At 41.9% G+C, this 27,633-nt stretch overlaps 1 protein-coding gene across 5 annotated transcripts in view; it reads left to right on the top strand.

Annotated features, from left to right (window-relative positions):
• DYNC2I1 (dynein 2 intermediate chain 1) overlaps positions 1–12,011 on the top strand; it is a 40,256-nt gene extending 28,245 nt beyond the window's left edge. For all 5 annotated transcript variants that reach the window (XM_058179745.1, XM_058179743.1, XM_058179744.1 and 2 more), the window contains 7 exons: positions 1,891–1,952; positions 3,339–3,390; positions 5,185–5,245; positions 6,620–6,719; positions 6,938–7,069; positions 9,165–9,388; positions 11,533–12,011. In XM_058179745.1, the coding sequence (XP_058035728.1) occupies positions 1,891–1,952; positions 3,339–3,390; positions 5,185–5,245; positions 6,620–6,719; positions 6,938–7,069; positions 9,165–9,388; positions 11,533–11,704 (803 nt within the window). In that variant the 3' untranslated portion in view covers positions 11,705–12,011. The remainder of the gene's footprint in view (positions 1–1,890; positions 1,953–3,338; positions 3,391–5,184; positions 5,246–6,619; positions 6,720–6,937; positions 7,070–9,164; positions 9,389–11,532) is intronic.
• Positions 12,012–27,633: the final 15,622 nt, after the last annotated feature.

Here is a 27,633-nt window from a genome sequence, read left to right as displayed (position 1 = left end):
CAATTACCCTGATGGAAAAAGGCCTTGAATTCTTGAAGAAAGGGCAGATGAATAAAATGGGTTTTTGTTGCTGCAGTTTGATGTCTGATGTTTTATGGCATGATATCTTATGATATGTGCAATTGCTTTGGCTTGAGGATACTTAATTAGGAAAGGTGTCATATATATTTAACAATCTAATATATGATGAGTATTGTTGCATGTCCTACTTGCATGACTTTAGGAAAGCAAGGGCATTTACACCTCAGGACTCCGCACCAGTTTGGAACTATTTCATGTTTCCATGTTTCACAGCATCATGTTAGTGACTGTTTAAAGTCATGATGGACCACCCAAAAAATACCTTTTGATCCAGTTCCAAAGTTCTGACAACCAACCCCTCCCACAGTCATATGGCTGCATTTTGAGTGCTTGGCAACCGATCTGCCTTTTCAGCTGTTTGCAGCATCCTGTGGTTGCACGACCATGATTTACATTTATTTTTATGAAAACGGGCATTTACTTCCAATTTTTGACAAAAAAAGCCTCATAGCAAATAGGTTAGTTTAAGGACCATGAATTCATGTAACAACCATAGTGGTCCACTTAAAAACTGCCACAAGAAGTCAGAAAATCGGTTTGGTTTTCCACTTTGCAACTTACAATCGCAAGGGGCAGGCTCTGTTACAGGCAAAATTCAAAGTCCACCTGTACTTTGATGTAGTGCACCACCCCAGAAATCCCAAATGACCCACTTACATATAATAGAGCATTGCAGTTTAGTGGAGCTTTTGAAGCGATTTGTTCACTGGAACTGATTCAGGACTCCCTGCCCTCTGATACATTTCTCAGGGACCTTATCAGCCACTGGATCTTAATCCTTCTAGTCAGTTACAAATTCCCGTGGAGGGCTTAATTTTCCTCTTATATAAGCAGCCCTTATCAGCCAATACACTCTTAATCCTTCCAGTCAGTTGCTCAACAGTGTAACAATCTCTGTAAAAGCTCCTTCTCTTCATTATCCATTCTTCCATAAAGAATCTTCCGACTGCAGTCCTGCTGCAGCTGTTAGTAAAAAGGACTGAATCAGACTCAAGTCAGAGCCGTTGCAGCTACTTTCAGCTGGAATTTATAGGGAGGATAAAATCTGTTTCTATGACCAGATAGCTTCTTCCTCACTCAGTGGTTCAGATTTGGAAGAAAATGACCAAATATACACTGTATATATATATATATTTATACACTGTAAGCCGCCCTGAGTCTTCGGAGAAGGGCGGGATATAAATGTAAACAAAAAAAAAAAAATGCAGGAAGCCTTTCTTGGTAATATTGGTAGGGGATGGCAGCATGTGATTGACCTTTTTCTGCAGGACTGGCTCATGCTATTATTCCTGACCTCTTCCTAGTGGTTTTGGATCAACAAGAGTATGCTGTGCAAGAGGCACTTCTGGCTTTAAAATGTTTTAGAGAAATTGGGGAGTATGTCAAGAGTTTCTTACAAAAAGCACACACAGATAACTGATTCATTAACTTCTTTATATTCACAATAATACATGAAGTAAATTTACAATACCAACAGCAGATTCAGTTTCATTTCAGCTCAGATCAGCAGACAAGTTCCCAGACACAGCTCAGAGCTTAACACACACTCACTCTGAATGGTTTCAGTTTCAATTCTCTGCACAGAATCAGAAGCTGCAGACTAAGACACGTCCTGGCTCCAGTCTGTCTCAGCTCACAATTGGCTAACCTTGTTACCCTGTCTTTCCAGTGGTGAATATTCTGACAGAGTATTAACTGCTGTGCAGAAATGTCCCTAATTTTTGGAGGTTAGATATAGGTAGAAAGTTTTAAAAGTTTATCTTTGAATTTCTGTAAATATGTTTATTTATATACTCTTTTTCCCAACAGAAATGCTTGGACTTTCATTTCAGATTGCTTCCATGGATGAAAATGGGACTCTCAGTTTATGGGTAAATTGAGATATTTATTTATTTATTTATTTATATTCATTCATTCAATTTCTATAGCCTCCCATCTCAACCATTGATCCTGAATGGTTCAAAGGTATAAAAACAAACAAAAGAATAAAGCATTTTGAAAACAATAAAAAAAGGTATCCAAATAAATTTACACAACAGCCGAGATATTTAGCCAGTTAACAGTAAAGCCAGGAACCAAGGCCCTTAATGCATTCAGCATCCCAGGCTCAGTAACACAGCCAGGCTTTTAAAGACTTACAAGAGTCCAACAGGATTGGGGCAATTCTAATATCCAAAAGAAGGATCTTCCACTGAGCAGAAAATGCAATAAAAAAAGGGCAAATTTTCTGGTCCCCACCAGCCAGCATTCTAATAGGATCTCCAGCATGACCAATCCTGAGTTAATGCATCATAATATTCAGGCAGGGTTTTTGTTGCAGGGCAAGTCACATTTTCCTGCAACCTGATCCCCTTTGCTCATTTTAAAGACAGCTTTCCAGATTATCCCTATAAATTTGGTTTTTCATTTGGGACAAGTTGTTTTCTTTTCCAGCCAGTTAAGGCATCCATTGTAATTGAAAGCATGCTCTTAAATGTCATGAATATGGTTCTTAATTGCTGTGTTTCTGAATCTTAATTTATAAGCAAAAGCTTATGCACTGTCTTATGCCTGCCTTGCTGTCTTGTCATTGCTAGCGTCATGCTTCTGCTATTTGAACAGATTTATTCCCAAGTGTTTTAAAAAGTTGAGCCTTTTTCCGTTGCGTCATTACAGCCAACAGTACATGTACTGTATATTTCTTAACATCAGTTTTATTGGAATACTTCTAACTATACTAGAACTACATATGACTGGTTGCTTTATGCTGTTCAAAGTTCCAACAATCTTACCTGGGGGGGGGTATGTACAGTCTGGATTTGAAGTTTTCACTTTTCCCACCACCACCCCAGTAATGTTACATATTTCAAGTGCTTGGAAACCAGGCTGTATTTATGACAGCTTGCAGTGTCCTGTGGTCACATGATTGTGTTTTCCAATGGTTTTGCAAAAAAAAAAAGGCATTTACTTCCACTTTTCTGCAAAACTGCACCCATAATGAAGCACTAGTTTACTTAACAACCACAACATTCTAGGCAGTGGGTTGGACTAGAAGACCTCCAAGGTCCCTTCAAATTCTGTTATTCACTTAAGAACTGCAACATTAATTTAATGACCACTGCAAAAAACGCTTTAAAATCAGGTCATCACATGATGATTTTATGAGTTATGACTATGATGAGCAGGCTCAATTACGGTTGTAACTTGAGGACTATCTCTGTCTACCAGACATTTGTTTCGCTTTCTCTTCTTTGAAGCTAATTTTTGACATTTCCTAGGTGGTTGTTGAGCTTCAAAAAGGAGATTTGTCTGGCTCACAAAATGATTTAGGTAAGTAAATTTAATTAAAGAGAGCCAATTGGGCAAGATTTCCTGAACTTTTTGCAATTTATACCTCTCTCTAGTGTAATGTTAACATATCCACCTCCCTAAGAATCCAAACACCAAAATGAACTCAAATAAACCATCTGTAGAGATTCTTACCATCCAAGTCATGGTTGTCTCAAAGGTGCTTTTTCAGGAAGCAACTGGACTTTTTTTTTTCTTTTGAAGATGTTTCGCTTCTCATACAAGAAGCTTCTTCAGCTCTGAAGCTAAGAAGATTCCCCACTACCCTGTCATAGCTGAAGAAGCTTCTTGGATGACGCACAAAACGTCTTCAAAAGAAAAACAACCAGAAAGTACAGTTGCCTCCTGAAAAAACTCCTTTGGATCAAATAAACTATGATCACAATACAGTGAAACTTGTGAAACATGTATTTACTGTAACAGTGTACAATTAAATGGTTCTTCATATTTCCCCTGGGCTCTTTCTGCATTTTCCCAAGGGAGATACACCTCACAGTTTCAAAAACTGCAATTGGGTATCATGATTAAGGTGCTGGACTAGGGCCAAAGAGACACAGGTTATATTTTTAAATTATTTAATCAATTTATATAGTTGCCAAGCTCAACAAGTGACTCTGGTGGTGAAGAATATCAAAAAATAAGACACTGACAACTACAAAAATATGGAGCAGCTCAGAGAAATGAATTAAGCATTAATTGTAATTACACACAAGTGATGGGTCTTTTCTTAGGGTTCCAAAATCAAGTCTTTAGTTTGGGGCCAGCCTAATTTAGTCTAAGGTAGGTTGTAGTCCTCAGTTATCATTTCATTGTACACATGTTGTGCATTGACAATGAAGGTTTGATTTGATTTGAATCAGTTACTCTGCCAGCTTGAAATCAGATCAGGCTTGCTAACAGACCAACTGAAGAACAAAAATCCTGTGCATCATGTTTTGGTGGCTTAGCCATCTGAACTAAGGAACCACATTATTTCCACTTTTTACTAAACACCTTGGTGATTTCAGATATGTTTTATCTCAAGATGTTTTTATTGGATCTGTATATTTTCTTAAACAAAGTCAAATACTGTGCTATAGTTGTATAGTATGCTGTAGTATTAACTGTAATCTTTTTTAGATATTTTAGAATAGTTATACTTTTGTTTTTTAGCTTAGTTAATTCTGATTTGTTTTATCTGTTGGTCTATGACTGACTAAAGCAGTGGTTCCCAACCTTTTCTTGTTTGAGGCACAACCTTTTCTTGTTTGAGGCACCCTTGGAAAGCCTTTCAAAAGTTCCCGGCACCCTTATAAGGAAATAGATATTTAAAATCTCCGTAGCTCAAAAGTTCCCGGCACCCTCAAAAGATCTCACGGCACCCCTTAGTGCCGCGGCACACTGGTTGGGAACCACTGGACTAAAGATTTATTTGATTTGGAGGCACAGTGCAAGCAGGGAGACCTTTCAACAGGGAAACAAAAGCCCTGAAAAACATCAAGAGAGTCTCATTTAGAAACTAACTATTCATAGGCTGAAAGGGCATTTCACTGGTGGAAGACCATTGCTGGTAGTCATTAAGGATTGGAGATGTATTGGCCAATTAACAGGAGACATATGCACCATACTGAATAAGAATATATCTTTATTTTTCTGCCCAGTTAAATTTGTGAACAGAACTTACGAACATAAATTGATAAATCATACTTGGATTTAAAATTGCGCTGTCATTTAATTACATCAGTACTAATAAATTGTTGCTATTAAAATTATCACAATGTATTTTATTACTTTCAGGATTAATTCCTGGGGGGAAAATTAAATTGGTCCATAGCTCTACCGTTCAGCTGAATTGCAGGTAAAATATGTAGAACACATCTTCTTAATGGGATTGTTCCTTGAAAGCACATATGTCACTGCTGGCAGATTTCCAAAGAGGCGATAGTAGTTCCTTAGTAGAGATCACATCAGGAGGGCAGAAAGTGGAAAAAAGTTTGAATAATGGTGTTTCAGGTGCACAGCCCTGTTCCAAATGCTCTCTTAACAAAAAGTTTGCTTGATCATATTAGAGCATTAGAGCACGGGTGTCAAACTCGATCGCGTCACGTGACGTATCACAACATTTTTTTGCCTTTGTGGAGCTGAGGTGAGCATGGCCTGTGCATGATGCGTCTGGCCTGCGGGCTGCCAATTTGATACCCCTGTATAGACTATCATCTACGTGATCGACCGAGTCAGTGGTTCTCAACCTTGGCCGCTTTAAAACATGTGGACTTCAACTCCCAGAATTCTCCAGCCAACAAAAGGAATTCTGGTAATTGAAGTTCACACATTTTAAAGATCAAAAGATGCTAGAATGTGAAGTAGTTGGATGGCGCTGGAGAAAGTTCAGCTTTATTGTCAGCAATAGAATCTCCCTGAACGAGGTGGGAACAAACCTTTCCAAACTCAAACTACCTCATAAGGTTGTTATGGGAAGAAATAGGAGAAAGTAGGGCCTCTCTGATGATGGTGGGGTATACATCTAACGTATGAAGAACGGTTGCAGGAACTCGGTATATCTAGTTTAATGAAAAGAAAGACTAGGGGAGACATGATAGCAGTGTTCCAATATCTGAGGGGTTGCCACCCAAGAAGAGGGAGTCGGGCTGTTCTCCAAAGCACCTGAGGGTAGAACAAGAAGTGGAAACTAATCAAGGAGAGAAGCAACCTAGAACTAAGGAGAAATTTCTTGACAGAACAATTAATAAGTGGAACAACTTGCCTGCAGAAGTTGTAAATGCTCCAACACTGGAAATTTTTAAGAAAATGTTGGATAGCCATTTGTCTGAAATGGTGTAGAGTTTCCTACCTGGGCAGGGGGTTGGAGTAGAAGACCTCCAAGAACCCTTCCAACTCTGTTATTATTATTATTATAAATATGTACTCATGAAAGTTTGTCCAAATGGTAATTTCTACCCGAATTCCTTCTGATCAAGTTTTATATTGCTGAAGGAATAACAATATGCTTTCAGAGAGGAATGTCCACTTACCACTCTGTCTAAAAAATTAACCTCATTCTGAACAAGATCATTATATATAAAATCAGTAGGAAAATAGAGAAACAAGATGGGGAATTAATGGAAGATCCAGATTTAGATTGGCTGGTTAATAAACCTGAGATATTCACTCTGTACTTCAATATTTGTTGCAGTTTCACTTGTTAATATATGTATGTTTCTTTTATATTCAGTATTTCTCCAAAAGATTACACATTTCTGGGAGTGCCCCAGACACTGAAAATTAAATTTCTGCCTTCAAATCCTAATCATTTTGTTGTTGGAACAGATGCTGTGAGTAATATTCTTAATCTAATTTCATTCTTGCCAACTTTTCTTAGTGTAGTAGGTTTTTAGAGTGGTATTGTGAGCCTGGGGTTGCTATTACAAATGGCTGCATTGTCAGAATCTGGACAAAGCCCACAATGCCCCCTGAACTATTCTTTGTGCTATTTCAGCAAAGGTAGCCATGACTTTTCTTTTCTTTTTTTTTCCTTTTCAAAACTTCACAGGGTTTGGTGAGCCATGGCACAAGGCACGAGCTGAAAATCCCTCCCAAGTGGTTCAAACCCCAGCAGGGGGGACCAAGAGCAACCCAAGTTAATGCAATAGATTTTTCACCTTTTGGAAAGCCTATCTTTTTGGTATGGATGTTCTACATTCTTGACTGGAATCATTCAGGTGGTGCCATGTCAGTGAAGGTCTGAAAGTTAGATTTAAACTGTGCATGCTATGGATAACTTCTGTAGAGCAGTAACCATTACAGTTCCAGACTAGGCTTTGCAAACTTTATTCACATTGTCAGACAGAGCAACATTAGAAGTTAGGCTCAGATGTTAATCTCTTCTTCTTGGAGTTCCTAATTCCCCCTATTGGCTGGGGAACTCTGGGACTTGGAGTCCACAGATTTTAAAGTTGCTAACGCTGAGAGACACTGCTCTACTTCCATAAGGCCTCCGTGGGAAATCCATACTAAGCAGCCTGAACAACTCATCGAAATAGTTAAGTGTGTATAGTGTCATGTCCCAGGTCAAACATAAACAAGCGCACGTAGAGGTAGTTGCACATTTTAATAAATAAATTACTTTTGCAAAGTAAGTAAATGAACAAGTGAAAACATACGCATGTGTAATGGAGAGACAATTGTTCCCCTTGCCCAACTTTTATAAGTTTGCCTTAAAAGAGTTCCAGTCCAAAACAGCGGGCAGCAGAGTGGATAGGCAAAGTTTCAAGGTCAAAACTTCGTAGAATTTTCATCAGCTGGTCCAGTTACAGAGTCAAAGTTGTGAGATTCACAAGTCAGGAGTTAAAAAGTGTGTGGGATAGAGATCAACAGGCAGTTGTCATCAATGGAAAGACTTAAGTTTGCTGCTCATCTTAAATAAAAGGAGCCCTGGTGTTGTTCATTTGGAAGGGCGAGACTCCTTCCTTATGAGCAACCTTGCATCCATGACAGCATTGGCTCTGCTCTCTTCATTACAGAGCAAGCCCTTGTGTTGAGTGTTGGTGGCAGCTCAGCCTCTTTATCTTTGGAGACCAGCAGTGTCTCCAAGTGGTTACTGGACTGCCCTCTTCTGCCTGCTTGGACAGCTCCAGTAACTCTAGAGCTCGTTGTTCATTGCCAGTCTCCTCCTCTGAATCTGAACTCACTGTGACAGTAGCTTGGTCTCTTTTTCATCCTGAAACACAAGGGTGCTGAATGCTTCTCACACAACTGGCAGAACACAGTGATAGAAACCAATGCACACAGAGGTTCTCAGTAAATTGTAGCAAAGTGACTGAAAACGTGAGTGTGCATTCGTAATAAGTGGCAAGTAGAGGTATGGAAAGCATTTATGTGGTCTGCATTCTTGCAATATGCATCGCAAAAGGAACAGTTGCTGACTTATTTCTGTGTGCCACAGCTTTGTCGCTGACACTTTTTGAAGGCCAGGGTCAGGCAGTAAAATGTGTCTTTGGCCTTCAAGGCTCACTCAACATTCTGTCAGTGTTCCAGAAAACCCCCAACTCCAAGTAAAAACTCTGAAGCAAGCATCTTTCAAAGTTCTATTTACTAGAATAGGTAAACTGGCACATCTGGGAAAACCCGAATCTGAGAGGTCCAGGTTTTCCCTCAGTAAATCAAAACCCCCAAAACCATCCCCTGATTCCACAGTCGATCACATGCTCCAATTGCCAACCATCCCATCAACACTCTGACCCCTCCTTCTCCAGATGCAGGATCGGCCTGACCTTGACCAATAGGAAGAAATGCTATTATGTCTAAAGACAATCCCTCTATTAAATCCCCCCTCCTACTTTCCCACACATGAGAAAGTGGCAGCATGGAAGCTTCCGGCCTAATATGGCTTCCAAAGCTGACACATTCCTTACCTGATGGGTGTCCTTGGATCTCAAATAATAAATATAGTAATAATCCACTTACAATAGTAATCCAGTAATAATCACTGAAATTCACAGGAAGAGATTCTCCTCAGATGAAGAAAGCTAAAATCTTGCATAATTTGGTGATATCTCTAGTGATCAGCCATTTAATGTCATGCATTTTTATTGGATGTCCATGCTTTTGACTACCTTATACTTTTGGACCACTAGAGGTCCAATAAATTGGGAAAACGTGCCTTAAAACAATACATTAATCAATAAATTGGGAAACCTTGCCTTAAAACAATACATTAATCAGAAATAATTGTGTGGGGTTTTTTTTAAATTAAATTTTGTGTGTTTTTATGTTTTCAGGTGGGCTGTTCAGATGGAAGCATTAGATTGCACCAGATGGCTTCTGAGCTTCCACTTATGCAATGGAACAATAGCACAGCGGGGCAGGCAGTAATCGCCCTGCAGTGGGCTCTAACCAGGCCAGCTGTGTTTTTTGTTTTGGATGCCACATCTGTAGTTTATATTTGGGATCTCTTGGAAAATGATTTGTCACCTGTAGCCAAACAGCCAATCTGGTCTGATAAGTAAGTTGACAGGATGTTCTTTGGTTTGCAATTGTACAAATTGGGCAGAAATGAAAACAACCAGGTCTGCTGGGCTTTAATCTTCATAGATACCATTCAGGCATTCGTTTATATGGATGAAGGGCATAAAATAGCAAAGAATGACACCTGTGTGCAGACCTTGTTTCTTTCTCTCTCCATGCTCCCCATTCAGGAGAACATGAGAAGCAAAACTGAATTTGCATTTGCAAGGACAGGAATATGGTTCCCTGGGACCAACAGGGTGGGCAGAAGATCACAATGCAATCTTTCCTCTTTCGAAGTCTGTAGAGATTCTCAGTCATCCAGGTCATGGTTGTCCCAAAGGTGCTTTTTCAGAAAACAACTGGGCTTCCTTTTTTTTTCTTTGAAGACATTTTGCTTCTCATCCAAGAAGCTTCTTCAGCTCCGACAGGATAGAAGGGGAATAGAAGGATTTATATTCCTTGCAGACAGCTGGTCATTTGCATCCTTTTAGAGGCTCATTGAAGCACTTGGAGGTTTATCTGTGTCCTCTGAGTCACCTGAGTAGTGCTCCTGGTTCCTGTAGTCTGCAGTTTTTTAGCTATACAATTTGGGATGAACACCCTTTGAATGGTGTGGATTTCCATAGAAAAAAACCTACAGATTACAGGAATCGGGAGCACTACTCAGGTGACCCTGAGGCTAAACGTCTTCAAAGAAAAAACAACAACTAGAAAGTCCAGTTGCTTCATGAAAAAGCACCTTTGGGATTCCTCTTTTGAACTTGCATTGATGTCTTAAGGGATGAGCTTCCATCTGCCAAGTTGCTGTTTTTTACCTCCTGGTTCACTTGCTGCTGTTTGGGGCCCTGCTTTTTTAAGATCCTTATCCCATAGAAATTAGTTCAAACAAAAGCCAGGCAATTATTTTTCAGGCTTCAAACCAAGTATACAGAAAGCAAGAGGCAAGCAGATAGGACCATCACTTGTGCACTATTTTCCATTCATTTTGGAGCATTTATCTGAATGCTGAGAGAAAACCTTGTTTCCTTAATCCAGAACCATGCCTGTGGTTCAGGTAATTCTCCTAATTGGAGCAAGAAAGGAAATTTTTCACCTTTTCCTCTTCTTGCTTGATTATGCAGCTTAGACAATGTTTCCCAATCTTAGCAACTTAAAGAGTGTGTTAATCTTGGCAACTTTAAGATGGATAGTCTTTAAGAGACTGTGGTTCAGATTATTCTCACCAACGAGTCTGAAGTGACAGTCGGCCATTTTGATTAGTAATTGCTCCTCACTTGATTCTGGCTGGTCATCAAATGCTCTTAAATAAGATGCTGAGGATCTTTGAAAATCAGACAGACATAACATTTGAGACACTTAGGAGTAAATCTGGTAGCCCCAGACAGTGGTCTCAATCATCATCTCAGTGATTTGCCCCATTTTAAGTGCGAGCGCAAGACCTTTTTTCACCAAGCGGTGCTGGCCTGATTGATTTTAAATATTGTTGGTTTTTAGTGGGCTTTTAACAGGGGTTTTTATCTTTCTGTAATTTTCTTATTTAACTATTTTTAACATACGGCGTTTAAATTAGATTTTTAAATTTGGTACTGTATTTTAAAATTTTTCTGGATTATTGTTGTTTTATCTGCTGTACACTGTCCTGAGTCTTCGGAGAAGGGCGGTATAAAAATGTAAATAATAAATAAATAAATCTAAAATTTGGCCCCAGTCAGTCAGTGAAAGGGCTGTCTGTCAAGGAATTGTGTCTTCAGATATGGAGGTAAAATATAGAAATGTAGGATCTTCTAGTCCAGTGTTTCTCAACCTTGGCGGCTTTAAGAATTCCCCAGCAAGCAGTTGAACTTCGCACGTATTAAAATCGCCAAGGTTGAGAATCACTGATCTAGTCCAGTCCTCCTCAGTATGAAAGATAGTCGCCCACCCGCTTCGTAAAGGGCGTAAGAGATGAGGATCAAGAGAGAAGGATCCACATGGAGTTAGTCTAACCTGAGCAGTTGTCATGGCCCTATCCAGTGAGAAGGGATTTTAATCCATTCTGCACAGCAAGGAAGAAAGCAAATACCAGTTGATCCCAGTGAAGCTCTTCACTTTCTTTTCTTCTGCTAGTTAAACAAAAAGTTGTTATTTCTTTGTTTTCAGGATTATAACAATGGCTGTACTGGGAGAACCTGAGAAACCAAGTGGCGTTCTGGGCATAGCACTTGCCAAAGAATCAGGAATAATAGATATTAAGTACGTCAAGAAGATATGGGCCCTGCCTCAGCCAGAAGAGGCAGAGAAATTAAACCTGCTTTTGCAGCAGGCCTTATAAAACGCAAACAGAGGTCTGTATCTGAATGCACAAATATGGCCTCATGGTTTGAAATGAATTTGTTAATGTGTGGGATTTAGCAGAATATTGCATGGCTGAAATATTTTTTAAAATTCCTATTTGTAAATAGTATTTATATGTTTTAAGATGTATCAACACAGTATTTGGACATGAGCTAGAGAACATTTTTACGAAACTCAGAATAAATATTTATGAAAGCATCCCTTTAAAATAAATACATTTGTTTCAAATACGCACTGTAAATCTTTATACTTATTTTTGGAATAAAACTGAACATATAGTCCCATGAGCTTTGAATGTTTGATTTTTAATTTTCTAATTTAAAATGAGTGTGGTTTGTTTTTCATGTGAAATTAAAGAGCCCTTGCTAGCATTTGCAGAATTAGGCAAATCCAGCCTACTTTGCACAAGTTCAAATGTGCCACAATCCAAAATTCTCTTGTCCACAAGGGGCCCCTCAAATCCTTCTTAGTAAATCCTGGCATTTGTGTCAAATAACCCCAAGACAAAAAAGAGCTCATAGTTACATTTAAATGCTGCACACAGGCAGCTTTCAATCTCTTACATGAAGAACAAAAATAAACAGTTGCTTGCTTATATACCTTTGAAAAAGATAAAAAGTTAAAAACCATGATTTTTTTAATTTTTAATTTATTTATTTATTTATCAAACACAACAGCATATATAAGTATAAGCATGAAATAACCATATGAATTGGGTACAATCAAAGGGAACATTAGGACAGGAATGGTAGGCACGTTGCTGCTCTTATGCACGCCCCTTACAGGCCTCTTAGAATGGGGTGAGGTCAACAGTAGATAGTCTTTGGTTAAAGTTTTGGGGATTTTGGGAAGAGAGCACAATAATAATAATAATAATAATAATAATAATAATAATAATATTTTAATTTGTATACCGCCCTTCTCCCGAAGGACTCAGGGCGGTGAACAGGCAGATAAAATGTAAATACACACAATAATTAAAAACATCCCTTAAAAAACTAATTTAAGTGCCCAAAATGTTAAAAAACGTACTCCCCCTTAAAATAACACAGTTTTTAAAACCCATCCAATAAAAATAAAAATCAGGCTAGTCCAGCCATACGAAATAAATAAGTTTTAAGTTCGCGGCAAAAGGTCCTAAGGTCAGGTAATTGTCGAAGTCCGAGGGGAAGTTCGTTCCACAGGGTCGGAGCTCCCACAGAGAAGGCCCTCCCCCTGGGGGCCGCCAGTCGACACTGTTTGGCTGACGGCACCCTGAGGAGTCCCTCTCTGTGGGAGCGTACCGGACGATGGGAGATAGAAGCCGGCAGTAGGCGGTCCCGTAGATAGCCCGGTCCTAAGCCATGGAGCGCTTTAAAGGTGGTAACCAATACCTTGAAGCGCACCCGGAAAACAACAGGTAGCCAGTGCAGTCTGCGCAGGATAGGTGTTATGTGGGAGCTCCAAGACGCTCCCTCAATAACCCGCGCAGCCGCGTTCTGAACTAGCTGAAGTCTCCGGGTGCTCTTCAAGGGGAGCCCCATGTAGAGAGCATTGCAGTAGTCCAGGCGAGAGGTAACGAGAGCATGAGTGACTGTGCATAAGGCATCCCGGTCCAGGAAGGGACGCAACTGGCGGATCAGGCGAACCTGATAAAATGCTCTCCTGGAGACGGTCGCCAAATGGTCTCCAAAGGACAACCGACCATCCAGGAGCACGCCCAAGTTGCGTACCTTCTCCATCGGGGCCAATGATTCACCCCCAACAGACAGCCGCATCTGCAGCTGACTGTACCGAGGTGCCGGCATCCACAGCCACTCCGTCTTGGAGGGATTAAGTTTGAGCCTGTTCCTCCCCATCCAGGCCCCGACGGCTTCCAGACACCCGGACAGCACTTGACAGCTTCACTGGGGTGGCCGGGGTGGAAAAGTACAGCTGGGTGTCATCAGCGTACAGTTGGTATCTCACCCCAAAGCCACTGATGATCTCACCCAGCGGCTTCATATAGATGTTGAACAGGAGGGGTGAGAGAATTGACCCCTGCGGCACCCCACACATGAGGCACCTTGGGTCGATCTCTGCCCCCTGTCAACACCGTCTGCGTCCGATCAGAGAGGTAGGAGGAGAACCACCGATAAGCGGTGCCTCCACTCCCAACCCCTCCAACTGGCGCAGCAGGATACCATGGTCGATGGTATCAAAAGCCGCTGAGAGGTCTAATAGGACCAGGGCAGAGGTAACCCCTATCCTGGCCCTCCAGAGATCATCCACCAGTGCGACCAAAGCTGTCTCCGTACTGTATCCGGGCCGGAAGCGGACTGGAGCAGGTCTAGATAGACAGCTTCATCCAGGTACTGGGGTAGCTGACATGCCACCACACTCTCTACAACCTTCGCCGTGGCGAAGATTGGAGACTGGCGGTAGTTCCTAAAACAGCTGGGTCCAGGAAGGCTTCTTGAGGAGGGTCTCACCACAGCCTCTTTCAAGGCCGCGGAAAGACCCCTCCCGCAAAGAAGCATTTGTAATCCCTGGAGCCAGCCTCGTGTCACCTCCTGAGTAGCCAGTACTAACCAGGAGGCACGGATCCAGTAAACATGTGGTGGCGTTCAGCCTACCCAGCAACCTGTCCATGTCCTCGGGAGTCACAGGATCAAAATCATCCCAAACCACCTCAACAAGACGGGCCTCGGAACCCTCGCCTGGATCTACCCAATTTTGATCCAATCCGTCCTGAAGCTGAACGATTTTATCGTATAGATAACCGTTAAACTCCTCGGCACGCCCTTGTAGGGGGTCCTCCCGCCCCTCCTGTTGAAGGAGCGAGCGGGTCACCCGAAACAGGGCGGCCGGGCGGTTATCTGCCGACGCAATGAGGGAGGAAACGTAGGAACGCTTCGCAACCCTCATTGCCACTAAGTAGGTCCTACTATAGGACCTAACTAGTGTCCGGTCAGCCTCAGAGCGGCTGGATCTCCAGGCACTCTCTAGACGTCTTCTCCGGTGCTTCATCTCCCTCAGCTCCTCGGAGAACCAAGGAGCTGGTTGAGACCGACGCCGGGTCAGAGGCCGCAAAGGCACGACACGGTCCAAAGCTCCAGCCGCGGCCCGTTCCCAGGCCGCAACTAGCTCTTCAGTCGAGTCGTGGGCCAGGTGTTCGAAACGCCCAAGCTCCGTCAGGAACCTCTCCGGGTCCATCAGGCGCCTGGGACGGAACCAACGCATTGGTTCCGTCTCCCTGCGATGGTGGGTAGCGGTCAGAAAGTCTAGACGAAGGAGAAAATGATCTGACCATGACAAAGGTTCCACAACTAAATCATTTAAAACCAGATCATTAAACCACTGGCCAGAGATAAAAATCAGGTCTAGGGTACCTCCCCCGACGTGGGTAGGGCCGTCAATTAACTGAATCAGGTCCATGGCCGTCATGGAAGCCATGAACTCCTGAGCTGTCGAGGATGCTACGCCGGCTGATGGCAAATTGAAATCCCCCATGACCAACAGTCTGGGGGTTTCAACTGCCAACCCGGCCAGCAACTCCAACAGCTCAGGCAGGGCTGTAGTCACGCAGCAAGGAGCCAGGTACGTGATCAACAAGCCCACCTGAGTTCTACGACCCCACTTCACGAAGAGGGATTCACACCCAGCTATCTGAGGCACAGTGGTTTCCCTCGGCTCAAGACTCTCCTTAATGATAACCGCCACCCCTCCACCCCTACCCTGGGCCCTCGGCTGATGGAATGCTCGGAAGCCTGGTGGGCACATCTCCACTAGGGGGACCCCCCCTTCGGTGCCCAGCCAGGTCTCCGTAATGCCCATAACGTCCGCGGTCCCTTCCTGAATAAGATCTGAAATCAGGGGGGCTTTATTAACCGCGGACCTGGCATTACATAACATCAGCCGGAGGCCCAGGTCCCGATTATCTTGGCCACTCGGGTCACGGGAAATTTCTGGGGGGCCGGAGCACGCAATCGCTCGTAAACAGCGAGGGCGAGCCCCCAAAACCTGATGTGCCCCCCCCTTCTGTCATATTCTCCAGAGCACCTGAGGGTAGAACAAGAAGCAATGGGTGGAAACTGATCAAGGAAAGAAGCAACTTAGAACTAAGGAGAAATTTCCTGACAGTTAGAACAATTAATAAGTGGAACAACTTGCCTTCAGAAGTTGTGAATGCTCCAACACTGGAAATTTTTAAGAAAATGTTGGATAACCATCTGACTGAGATGGTGTAGGGTTTCCTGCCTGGGCAGGGGGTTGGACTAGAAGGCCTCCAAGGTCCCTTCCAACTCTGATGTTATGTTATGTTATCATATCTGCCTCTCCCACTTACCGTTGTAATAGCTCGACCCTGACAAGCTGGAACGACACCCCTCGCCATAACCCCAGGACCTATTAAGTTACCGCCGCGAACACATGGTGGACCAAGCCCCCTCCCTGACGGGCCCATCCACCCCCCAAAACCAAACCCGTCAGTTTCCCTCCCCCCCTTAAAATTCCCCTTAAAACTCCCCGGTAAAAAGCGATTAAAACAGTTCATTAAAAATCTCCTAAGCCTCCTAGATTTCGCATGCCAACTCTCGGGGTTCCAAAACCCGTCCTCGAGATGTGCCCTCGATAGTGTGGAGGGCCAGACCTGCGAGAGAGGGGAATCTCGCAGGGCAAGAAGGTCCGCAGTTGAGAATCTTCGCATCAATAAAAATACAGTACAGTCAGCAGTCCATCCAAGCCGGTCAAGATGTCAAAATGTCATTGCAGCAAGACTAGGCTCCCTGGCTGGCGAGATGGACCATGGACTTCCAGGATTCCGTGGGGCCGTTATTCTACCCCCAAACCCAAACGGCCCCACTTTCCCAGGTCCAGATGACAAGCCATTCTCCTCCAAGTCAGTCCATACGGCCTTGGTGTTAAAGTCAATGTGGGCCTTGATGTCAAAAAAGGGGTCTAAAAGAGGGCCAGCCTCGCCTCCAACTCCTCCCTCAGCGGGCCGAACCCTCCAGATGACACATCCGACCCCCTGCACTACCGCTCAGCACAGAGTCAGATAGTGCATTCCAGGCATTAAGAACTCTGTTACTGAAGTCATATTTTCTACAATCAAGATTGGAGTGGTTTACTTTAAGTTTAAATCTATTGTGTGCTTGTGTATTGTTGCGATTGAAGCTGAAGTAGTCTTCGACAGGAAGGACATTGTAGCAGATGATTTTATGAGTTATACTCAGGTCATGCTGAAGGCGACGGAGTTCTAAGTTTTCTAAATTCAAGATTTCAAGTCTGGTGGCATAAGATATTTTGTTGTGGTCACAGGAGTGGAGAACTTTTCTTGTTAAATATTTCTGGACATGCTCAATTGTATTAATGTCCGAAATAAGGTGTGGGTTCCAGACAGGCGAGCTGTATTCGAGAATTGGTCTAGCAAATGTTTGTATGCACTGGTTAGTAGTGTAATCTTTCTGGAGAAGAAGCTACACAAGATTAAGTTTACAACTCTTAAAGCCTTTTTGGCGATGTAGTTGCAGTGGGCTTTGGCACTTAGATTGTTCGATATGAAAACTCCAAGGTCTTTGACAGGGTGAGGGGTCATCTACAAGGTAATGTCCATCAAGTTTGTATTTAGTGTTCTGATTCTTTTTTCCAATGTGTAAGACAGAGCATTTGCTGGTTGAGATTTGGAGTTGCCAAGTTTTTGACCATTCTGACACAAAGTCAAGGTCTTTTTGAAGAGTAGCTGTATTGTTGGTAGTGTTAAATATTTTGACATCTTCAGTGAAGAGAACACAATTACTTTTAATATGGTCACAGAGATCAATAATGTATAATGTAAAGAATGTTGGTCCAAGAACACTGCCTTGGGGGACACCACTATTGACAGGAGCAAGATTTGATAGGGCACTGCCTATTTTGACCATTTGTTGTCTGTTTGACAGGAACACTGTTATCCAATTATGGAGGGGTCGAGAGATGCCGTAGGATTTTAGTTTAAGGAGACGTTTATCATGTACCACAGAGTCAAAAGCTTTACAGAAGTCTATGTAAATTGCATCTATTGCTTTGCCCTGATCAAGATTTGTAGTCCATATGTTTTGCAGTGAAGAAGTTGTAAATTACAGGATAATTTTTTTCTGAAACCAAATTGTTTATTAGAGAGTAGGTTGTTTGTTTCAAGGTGGAGGGTGATGGATTGATTGATGAGTGATTCCATTACTTTGCAGGTGACGCAGCATAAAGAAATTTTCAACTAGACTGGGGTCCCCTTTTTTGAAGACAGGGTTGACCGTGGCTAGTGACCATAGTTTGGGAAGGGAGCTGGTCCTGAAAGATTTTTCAAAGATTATGCTACATTAGTGGAAAGCTTTTTTAAGAAGTATGCACATAGACCATCAGGTCCAATAGATAGAGATGGTTTCAGGGCCTTATCAACATTATCTTCTGTGAAATCTATTTGTGTTAGATGTTGTAATCATTGTTGGTATGACTGGGGAATGTTGGGTATGAGCCATTACTGTTAACGAAGACTTAACACATTCTTCGGCTTTTCAAAGTTACGACATAAATCGTAACAGATTTATTACGTGACAGATAAGGGAATTGATTTAATATTTTTGCAAGCATGTTAAAATCAGAATATGGTCTGGTCTGCAGCCTTTTTTCCCTAAGGCACTACTGGGCTCTTTTTTGTAAATATGCCTTTGCTGCAGTGATAATGTAGTGTGGGATCTATTGGTGTTAAAGATATCATTGTAGAATGGAGGCTGTTCTGAGTAAAGCTACCTTTTGCAATTGATTGATACCAAATTTATCAATGCTAATGGTGTTCATGTGCTGTAGCTGTTTTGGGATTGTATCCAAGGCCCCTATTATTGCTGGTACTACCTTTTCTTGCTTTTGCCACAATCGTTCTATTTCTGTTTGTAGGTTTTTGAATTTTGTTATCTTCTCCAGTTCCATCTCCTGTGTTCTGCTCTCTCCAGATACTGCCACATCTACTATGCAGACTTTTTTGTCTTTCTTATTAACGATTGTTAAGTCTAGAGTATTATGTGGTAGGTGCCTGTCTGTTTGACTTCTAAAGTCCCAGAGCAACTTAGCTTCTCCAATTTCTATGATTTTCTCTATTTTATGATATTTTTCAGGCAAATGATATTCCTTGCAGATTCGCCAGTGCACCATTGATGCTGCTTTGTCATGACTTTGCTTATAGTCAGTCTGTGTGATCTTCTTGCAGCAGCTTACTAGGAGGGTCAACTGTTTCTTCAGCTTCTTTGCATAAACAGCATTTATTGCCTGTTGCTTCTTCACAATTCTTCTGGCTTTGTATGAATTTGTTCTTAAGCTAGGTCTTCTGCAGCCAGAATTAGTCCCTCAGTCTCTTTTTTTCAATTTTCCTGCTCTCAGCCATTGTCAGGTTTGTGTTCCCTGTTATCTTTTAATGTATTGCTTTGTCTTCCCATGCCTCCATTCTGTTCTTCATTTGGCCTCTCTTGTAGGCCTGTTTGGTCTCTCTGGTAGTCAGTAAGCCTTCCTGGTATACTGACATAACAACAACAACAACAACAACAACAACAACAACAACAACAACAACAGAGTTGGAAGGGATCTTGGAGGTCTTCTAGTCCAACCCCGCTTAGGCAGGAAACCCTACATCACTTCAGACAAATGGTTATCTAACATCTTCTTCTACGCAACTTCCACTGTTGGAGCATTCACAACTTCTGGAGGTAAGTTGTTCCACTGATTAATTGTTCTAACTCTCAGGAAATTTCTCCTTAGTTCTAAGTTGCTTCTCTCCTTGATTAGTTTCCACCCATTGCTTCTTGTTCTACTCTCAGGTGCTTTGGAGAATAGTTTGACTCCCTCTTCTTTGTGGTAATCCTGAGATATCTGAAACACTGCTATCATGTCACCCCTAGTTCTTCTTTTCATTAAATTAGACATACTAAGTTCCTGCAACTGTTCTTCGTATGTTTTAGCCTCCAGTCCCTTAATCATCTTTGTTGCTCTTCTCTGCTCTTTTTCTAGAGTCTCCACATCTTTTTTACGTTGTGGCGACCAAAACTGAATGCAATATTCCAAGTGTAGCCTTACCAAGGCATTATAAAGTGGTATTAACACTTCAGGTGATCTTGATTTTATCCCTCTGTTCATGCAGCCCAGAACTGTGTTGGTTTTTTTGGCAGCTGCTGCACACTGCTGGCTCATATCTAAATGGTTGTCCACTAGCAAAAAACTTCAGTGCATCATCTTCATTGTCCTTTAGATATTCTTCCAAAGCCCTTTTTCCTTCTTCAACCATCTGATGCACTTGCAGCATTCCACGCACACCTATTTGCCTTGGTAGGTAAAATCTGTCAATGTTGCTGTGAGGATGAAGGGCATGATTCATTGTCATTATTTTTCAGGTCTTCCTATCCATTGCTTTTAGTTCTACTTGAGTCTATTTCAGCTGTCTATCTAATTCTCCACTTTTCATCTGCTACCTTCTTGAACTCCAGCTCATGGAAACTGCCCCAAATTGTAATTTAGAAGGGATTTCTGGGGTAATCTAGCACAACCATTCTTTCTGCGCAGGATCTGCTAAATCATTTCAGAAGAGTGGCCTGCCAACTTCTGTGAAAGAGAACATAGCACTTCAAGAGGTCACCTAAACATAAGGCCCAGGAAGGACCCTGTAATTCCCCACCTGTTTCTGACCTATGATTCCAGCATTCCTAACCATTAATCATACTTGTCAGGCTGCTAGAAATGTAGTTCAGCGAACATAAGAAGGATGTAGGCTCCTGTTGTAGGACATTTTGTTCAAGAGCTGGCAATTAGAGCAATAAAAACTTCTGGATGAGCAAATACTTTTTAAGTCATTGATTTATCTGTTCCAATGTGGACATTGGGGACTCACTGCTTTTCCTTCAGTCAAGAAAATGGAGGACAGGAAAATTGCAAAAAGACTTCTCGAAATGGAAACTAGCCAGATCACTGTGACTTGTGCTTCAGCAGGCTCTTATTTCAGGAACACAAGCTTAATTCCTACAATCTTTGGGCCAAACAATACATTCATCTTTTGTGTTGTTTTCTGCCAAAACAAATACTGTAAAGCCTTTCATCTTGGGCAGGAGAAATAACATATTTTCCGCATTTTATTTTGGCAAATTAAAAGAATACACCGTGTGGCTTGCAACACGTTTACCAGCAGCAGGACAGAAAGGTGAGGGGCAGAACTGGGAATGGTCTTTTATGAGAACGTATGAAAAGCTGCACATCCTGGCACTGAGGCCAATCCAAAAGCAGGGCAGACAAGAGGAAATGTTTTCTTACATAATGCATCGTTCAATTTTGCAATTCACTACCATGAAACCCGGTGCTGGCTACCAGATTCACTGATTTCAGAAAGGTTGGTCCTATTTTATAGAAGTCATGGGAATTAGTGGCTGTTAGCCCTGATGGAAGTGAGGCTGCCTCCGAACTGGTGAGCTGCTTTAGATAGGTTGGCCACTGGAAAAACAGCCTGCTGGACTTGACGGGTATAGGGTTTGAGTCACCAGGGCACAGCTTATGTTCTTACATTACAGGTTTGCAGATTAAGAGAGTTAGAAGGGACCTTATAGGTCATCTAGTCCAACCCAGTGGTGAAATTCAAAATTTTTCCCTACCGGTTCTGTGGGCGTGGCTTGGTAGGCATGGCTTGGTGGTCATGTGACCGGTAAAACCAACTATCACACTTTACACAAAAATAACTCAAAAGCTACACAACTGACTCACACACAATGCAAAAGCAGCTGGACTTCACACAAAATGGCCCCTGCAACAAGCAGGAACCTCACAGAGTCACAGAGAGCTCAAAAGCAAACTATCACACTTTACACAAAAATAGAGGTTCTGGCAATAGGTAGTAAAAAAATGCTTTAAAAAGTAAAAAAAACCAACCTCCGAAGATTGCGCAGCACAGCTGATTGTCGGAACCTTTTTTTACTTTTATTTTAAGCATTTTTTTACTACCTATTGCCCGAACCGGTAGTAAAAAAATGCTTTAAAAAAGTTTTTTAAAAGTCCAGATGATCAGCTGTGCTGCACAATCATGGGAACTTTTTAAAAAAAAAATTACTACTGGTTCAAGCGGTAGGTAGCATTTTCACTACCGGTTTGGGCAAACCGCCCCAAACTGGTAGCATTTCACCCCTGGTCCAACACCAACACCAACACCAACACCCCACCCAATCAGGAGACCCTACATCATTTCTGACAAATGGCAGTCCAATCTCTTCTTCAAAGTCCCAAGTGAAAATTTAAAAAGGGTGAGGTATTGACTGCATTATTGTCACCACCATTGTGAATTCTTTGACACACCTCCCATCTGGAGAAACCCCTGCAGATAGTACACACTATCTGAAGTTCAGGAAAAGTGGGTGAAGTTCAGGAAAAGTGGGTGAAATTAACCAAAGAATTTGTTCTGAGCTGACCAAGCCGCAAATAGCTCAGTGTCATCAGGGTTAATGGGGGAAAAAAAAGATAAATGTAAATTTAATTTGATGGCGTTATGTAATTACAGATGGCAAATCCTATGTCCATTTTCCCTTCAAATTAAGGTTTGACTGGCTATGATTACTGTGACTTTCTTAAGAGGCTCCAAGTACACGGTTATACAAGAAGCAGAATTTGATGAAGCAAGAATTATATTTAGAGTGAAAGAAAGAACTAAAGGGAGACTGTCAAGTTATTGGAAATTACTAGCAACGCACCCTATCATTCCTTGGAACTAATGTTTCATTTTTGCAAAAGAACCAGATTGGAAAAGGGGAGTGCCAAAGGAGGCAGTAAGAGAGAGGGAAAATTGGGCCCCCCGGCTCTTGAGTCTTTTTTAAAAAAGCTTTTGAAAATGGATGACACAGCGGGCACCTCTCCAGAAACAAAACTTGACAGTGAGTGTTTTGTTTGAATTTTGAAGGAAAGATTTTCCATGTGTTCTGAATGGTGTTTAGGCTGTAGACACCATGGAGTAAAGTTCAGGATTTATAAATAAAAATAAAAATGGCTTTTTAAAAAAGTACATTAAAATACTTGGCCCACAATATTTAGAAAAGATTTAGAAAAAATACAATAGAAGGGATAAGAAAGCCAAGTGCCTCTATAATAGACAAAAATTCAGATTTTTAATTTTCTTCCCCAGTTTGGAGATCCCCCCCCTCTTTCACTATTAAGACATCTTGCCTCTTTCAAGACTCAGCGAACTCGTAGAACCAGTTGTTCAGCGGGTAGGATCCCACCCTGACTAGGGCGACCTGATAGCAATCTTCCAATACTTGAGGGCCTGTCAGAAAGAAGAGAATGGGTGAACCCATTCTCCAGAGCACTTGAGAGCAAGACAAGAAGTAATGGATGGACTATTAAAAAGAGAGACAACCTAGAATTAAGGAGAAATTTCCCCGACAGGGATAACAATCAGTGGAATGGCTTACCTTCATGAGTGCTTCTTCGCTGGAAGTTTTCAAAAAGAGGTTGGACAGCCATTTGTTCAGAATGATATATTTATTTTTTTATTTATTTACATTTATATCCCGCCCTTCTCCGAAGACTCAGGGCGGCTTACAGTGTATAAGGCAATAGTCTCATTCTATTTGTATATTTACAAAGTCAACTTATTGCCCCCCCAACAATCTGGGTCCTCATTTTACCTACCTTATAAAGGATGGAAGGCTGAGTTAGAGCAATGTATAGAGCAATGGTTCCCAATGTGGGGGCCATGCCATGCCCCACAGGGGGACGATTTGATATTTAATGGGGGCAGTTGAAACCTTGTTTAAACCAAGTTAATGGTCTTTAAGGCTTCCTCCACGCGAGTAGGAGTTAACTTTTTGAATAGTAAAAATTATATGTCACGGGGGTGGGGGGGGCATCAGTATTTTAGAGATTCTTAAGTGGCATGGCCAAAAAATGGTTGGGAACCACCGGTATAGAGTCTCCTGCTTGAGTAAGCGACTGGACTACTACAAGACCCCGACCTTGTTACAGGTAGTCCTTGATTTACCATTAATTTAGTAATCACTCAAAGTCACAACGGCACTGAAAAACTGCCCTGTCCTTCCTCCCTCAAAAATGAAGAGTAAAACATTGTCTAGACACCCCCCCCCCTAAAATGATGCTTTCTATTTGGAAGAATCTGGGGTGATTGACATTAGTTCGGCTATCATAAATTCTTTAGAATAATAAGAACAGTTTTCTTAGCAATGGATTTTCAAGTAATATCCTTTTCAGAAAGGAATTACTTAAAGCTGTGTAATGGATAATGCTGGTGAATTTAATACTAGCTTAGGAGGTCTGGCCGTCTACCCAGGAGTCATATTAATTCCTTCCTTTCTTCTTTCAGACTTGTTAATTGAAAACCCTTCTTTCCATGACACACAATATATGACCCCGTCTATCAGGATCTGGAAATTGGATTCATCAGTAATATTAAGTCCCATTTTTTAGCTGTGCTTTGTTAAATTAGCAATAATTGATGGATGTTTGTAAAGCACACTCAACTGTAAACAATGGTTTATGAAGCTGGTGGGTGGGCTGATAAGTGAAATGCTGAGATAAACAACATGGATTTTAGTTTACTGTATTACACAAACTAGGTTAGTATCAGATAATTTGATCTAAAATGGACAGCTAACATCAAAAACGTAATCAAAAAAGCACAACAAAGAATGTTCTTTCTGCACCAACTCAGTAAGCTCAAACTGCCCAAGGAGCTGCTGATTCAGTTCTACAGAGGAATTATTGAGTCTGTCATCTGCACCTCTATAATTGTCTGGTTTGATTCTGCAACCCAACAAGACAGACACAGACTTCAAAGGATAATTAGAACTGCAGAAAAAACAATTGCTATCAACATGCTTTCCATTGAGGACCTGGATACTGCACGAATCAAAAAGAGGGCTGTGAAAATATTTACAGACTCCTCACATCCTGGACATAAACTGTTTCAACTCCGACCCTCAAAACAATACTATAGAGCACTGCACACCAGAACAACTAGACACAAGAACAGTTTCTTCTCGAATGCCATCACTGCTAAACAAATAATTCCATCAACACTGTCAAACTATTTACTAAATCTGCACTACTATTAATCTTCTCATTGTTCCCATCACCCATCTCCTTCCACTTATGACTGTATGACTGTAACTTTGTTGCTGGTATTCTTACGATTTATATTGATATTGATTGGTTCCTGATTGCTTATTTGTACCCCATGTCTATCATTAAGTGTTGTACCTTAGAATGAACGTATCTTTTCTTTTATGTACACTGAGAGCATAGGCACCAAGACAAATTCTTTGTGTGTCCAATTATTTATTTATTTATTTATTTATTACATTTGTATACCGCCCTTCTCCCAAAGGACTCAGGGCAGTTTACAGCCAATTTAAAAGATACAATAAATACACATTAAAAACAAACTAAAATTTATATAAATAATGGCCAAAATATTTAAAAACTAACTAATACAAAAAAATAAAACCCCATTTAAAATTACTTAGTCAGGCTAGCCCAGCTCGATGGAATAGAAGAGTCTTCAACTCATGGCGGAAGGTCTGAAGGTCGGGGAGTTGGCGAAGTCCCGGAGGCAGCTCGTTCCAGAGGGCAGAAGCCCCCACAGAGAAGGCCCTACCCCTGGGGGTCGCCAGTCGACATTGTTTCACCGACGGCACCCCAAGGAGGCCCTCCCTGTGGGAGTGCACAGGTCAATGGGAGGCTGTTTGTGGCAGTAGGCGGTCCTGTAAATAACCCGGTCCTAAGCCATGGAGCGCTTTAAAGGTGGTAACCAACACCTTGAATTGCACCCGAAAGACCACCGGAAGCCAGTGCAGCCCGCGCAGGAGCAGTGTTATATGGGAGCCACGAGGTGCTCCCTCTATCACCCGCGCGGCTGCATTCTGGAACAGTTGGAGCTTCCGGGTGCTCTTCAAGGGGAGCCCCATGTAGAGAGCATTGCAGTAGTCCAAGCGAGATGTAACGAGGGCATGAGTGACTGTGCGGAGAGAAACCCGGTCCAGAAAGGGACGCAACTGGTGGATTAGGCGGACCTGATAGAAAGCCCCCCTGGCGACGGCCGTCAGATGATCTTCAAGAGACAGCCGTTAATCCAGGAGGACGCCTAAATTGCATACCCTCTCTGTGGGGGCCAGTGACTCGCCCCCAACAGTCAGCAATGGAGTTAGCTGGCTGTACCGGGAAACCGGCATCCACAGCCACTCGGTCTTCGAGGGATTGAGCTGAAGTCTGTTCCTCCCCATCCACACCCGTACGGCTTCCAGACACCGGGACATGACATCAACGGCCTCGTTGGGGTGGCCTGGGGTAGATATGTACAACTAGGTGTCATCAGCGTACAGATGATATCGCACCCCAAAGCCACGGATGATCTCACCCAGCGGCTTCATATAGATGTTGAACAGAAGAGGCAAGAGGACCGACCCCTGTGGCACCCCATATAGGAGGCGCCTCGGTGTCAACCTCTGCCCTCCTGCCAACACCATCTGCGACCGGTCGGAGAGATAGGAGGAGAACCACCGATAAACGGTGTCACCCACTCCCATCCCCCCGAGCCGTCGCAGCAGGATACCATGGTCGATGATATCAAAAGCCGCCGAGAGATCTAATAGGACTAGGACAGAGGAACAACCCCTTGGCCAATAAAAAAATAATAATAATTTAATTTAATTTACTGTTCTATTCTATTCTATTCTGTTCTGTTCTGTTCTATTCTATTCAACAATAAAAATTAAAAAAGAGAGATCACAGCTTATGCAATTCTTTTTTGACCCCTTCTTTCTTCTCCCTTCACACCAAATTTGGTCCTGTTTTGTTCCATTTCAAGGTCATTACTGTACTGATGGACAGACACATGGGAAGAGGACTGATTCACTTTACATAATTCATTTCTAACATTCTGTTGGGTTGGAAGGATTAAAGGGTTTTTTTGTGTGATTTGCTTCCTACATTGAAAATATATGTGGTATGTAGGAGTCAGGCCTGTATCTGACTGTCTGGCTTCAGAGAGAGACTGGATGGGGCAGAAGAAGTAGAACAGAGATTTCTGCAAGATTATTTATTTTATGAAGAAAAGCCAGTGCCCTGTCACTGAATACATCCATAATTCAGAACTATGTGCTCTATTCAATCTAAAAAAAGGCCACAAGAGCAAAAAAAAAAGTTAATTACTTATGTAACATGGTTTTGTTTTGCATTTATTAGAAATGTTCAGCTAGGTGGCAGATCTAACTGACCTTGAAAAAGCTCACCCAGGTCAGACCCGGTTGGATGGGACAAACTCAGGACATCCAAGCACTTTAGGCTGCATTGCAAATTGAAAATAAAAATAATTTTCCAATTGTTGTTCAGAATACAGTGTGAAAGTGTCCAGGAAATCCCTTCACTTTGTTTTAAAAACAGAAATGCCATAGAGTAATATTTTTTTCATTTTATATGAATATGAATCTTTTATGGCAGCATTCCTCAGCTTTGGCAACTATAAATTATGTGAACTTCAATTCCCAGAAGCTGCTGGGGAATTCTGGGAGTTGAAGTCCAGACAACTTAAAAAAGTGTGATTGAGAAAGATTGAAAAATACTGTTCTATATATTCATGTGCCCTTTTATTTCAAGGCTATTGTCTCAAAATCCCACCCAGATTTGTTTAGAACAAATCCAATCAACATAGCTTATTTAGTCAACTTTGGTTCAGCTTTCTGTGTAAACTAGATTATTAAATCCAGGGGAGTCCGAAACCATGGTTGACTCTTCTGTATGAAGCACAAGTGAATCAGACACAGGTTCTGCCAGCTTAATGTCAGAAGTTTTTATGATCAGTTTTCAATGGGTACTTGTCATTTTCATTTAATATTAAGGAGAATGAAGTGTAAGAATTTTGGTACCATTGAAAATGTTGGAAAA

Source organism: Ahaetulla prasina, chromosome 4 (genome assembly GCF_028640845.1).
Source record: "Ahaetulla prasina isolate Xishuangbanna chromosome 4, ASM2864084v1, whole genome shotgun sequence".
Taxonomy (NCBI): Eukaryota; Metazoa; Chordata; class Lepidosauria; order Squamata; family Colubridae; genus Ahaetulla; species Ahaetulla prasina.
This window is presented reverse-complemented; position numbering and strand designations above follow the sequence as displayed.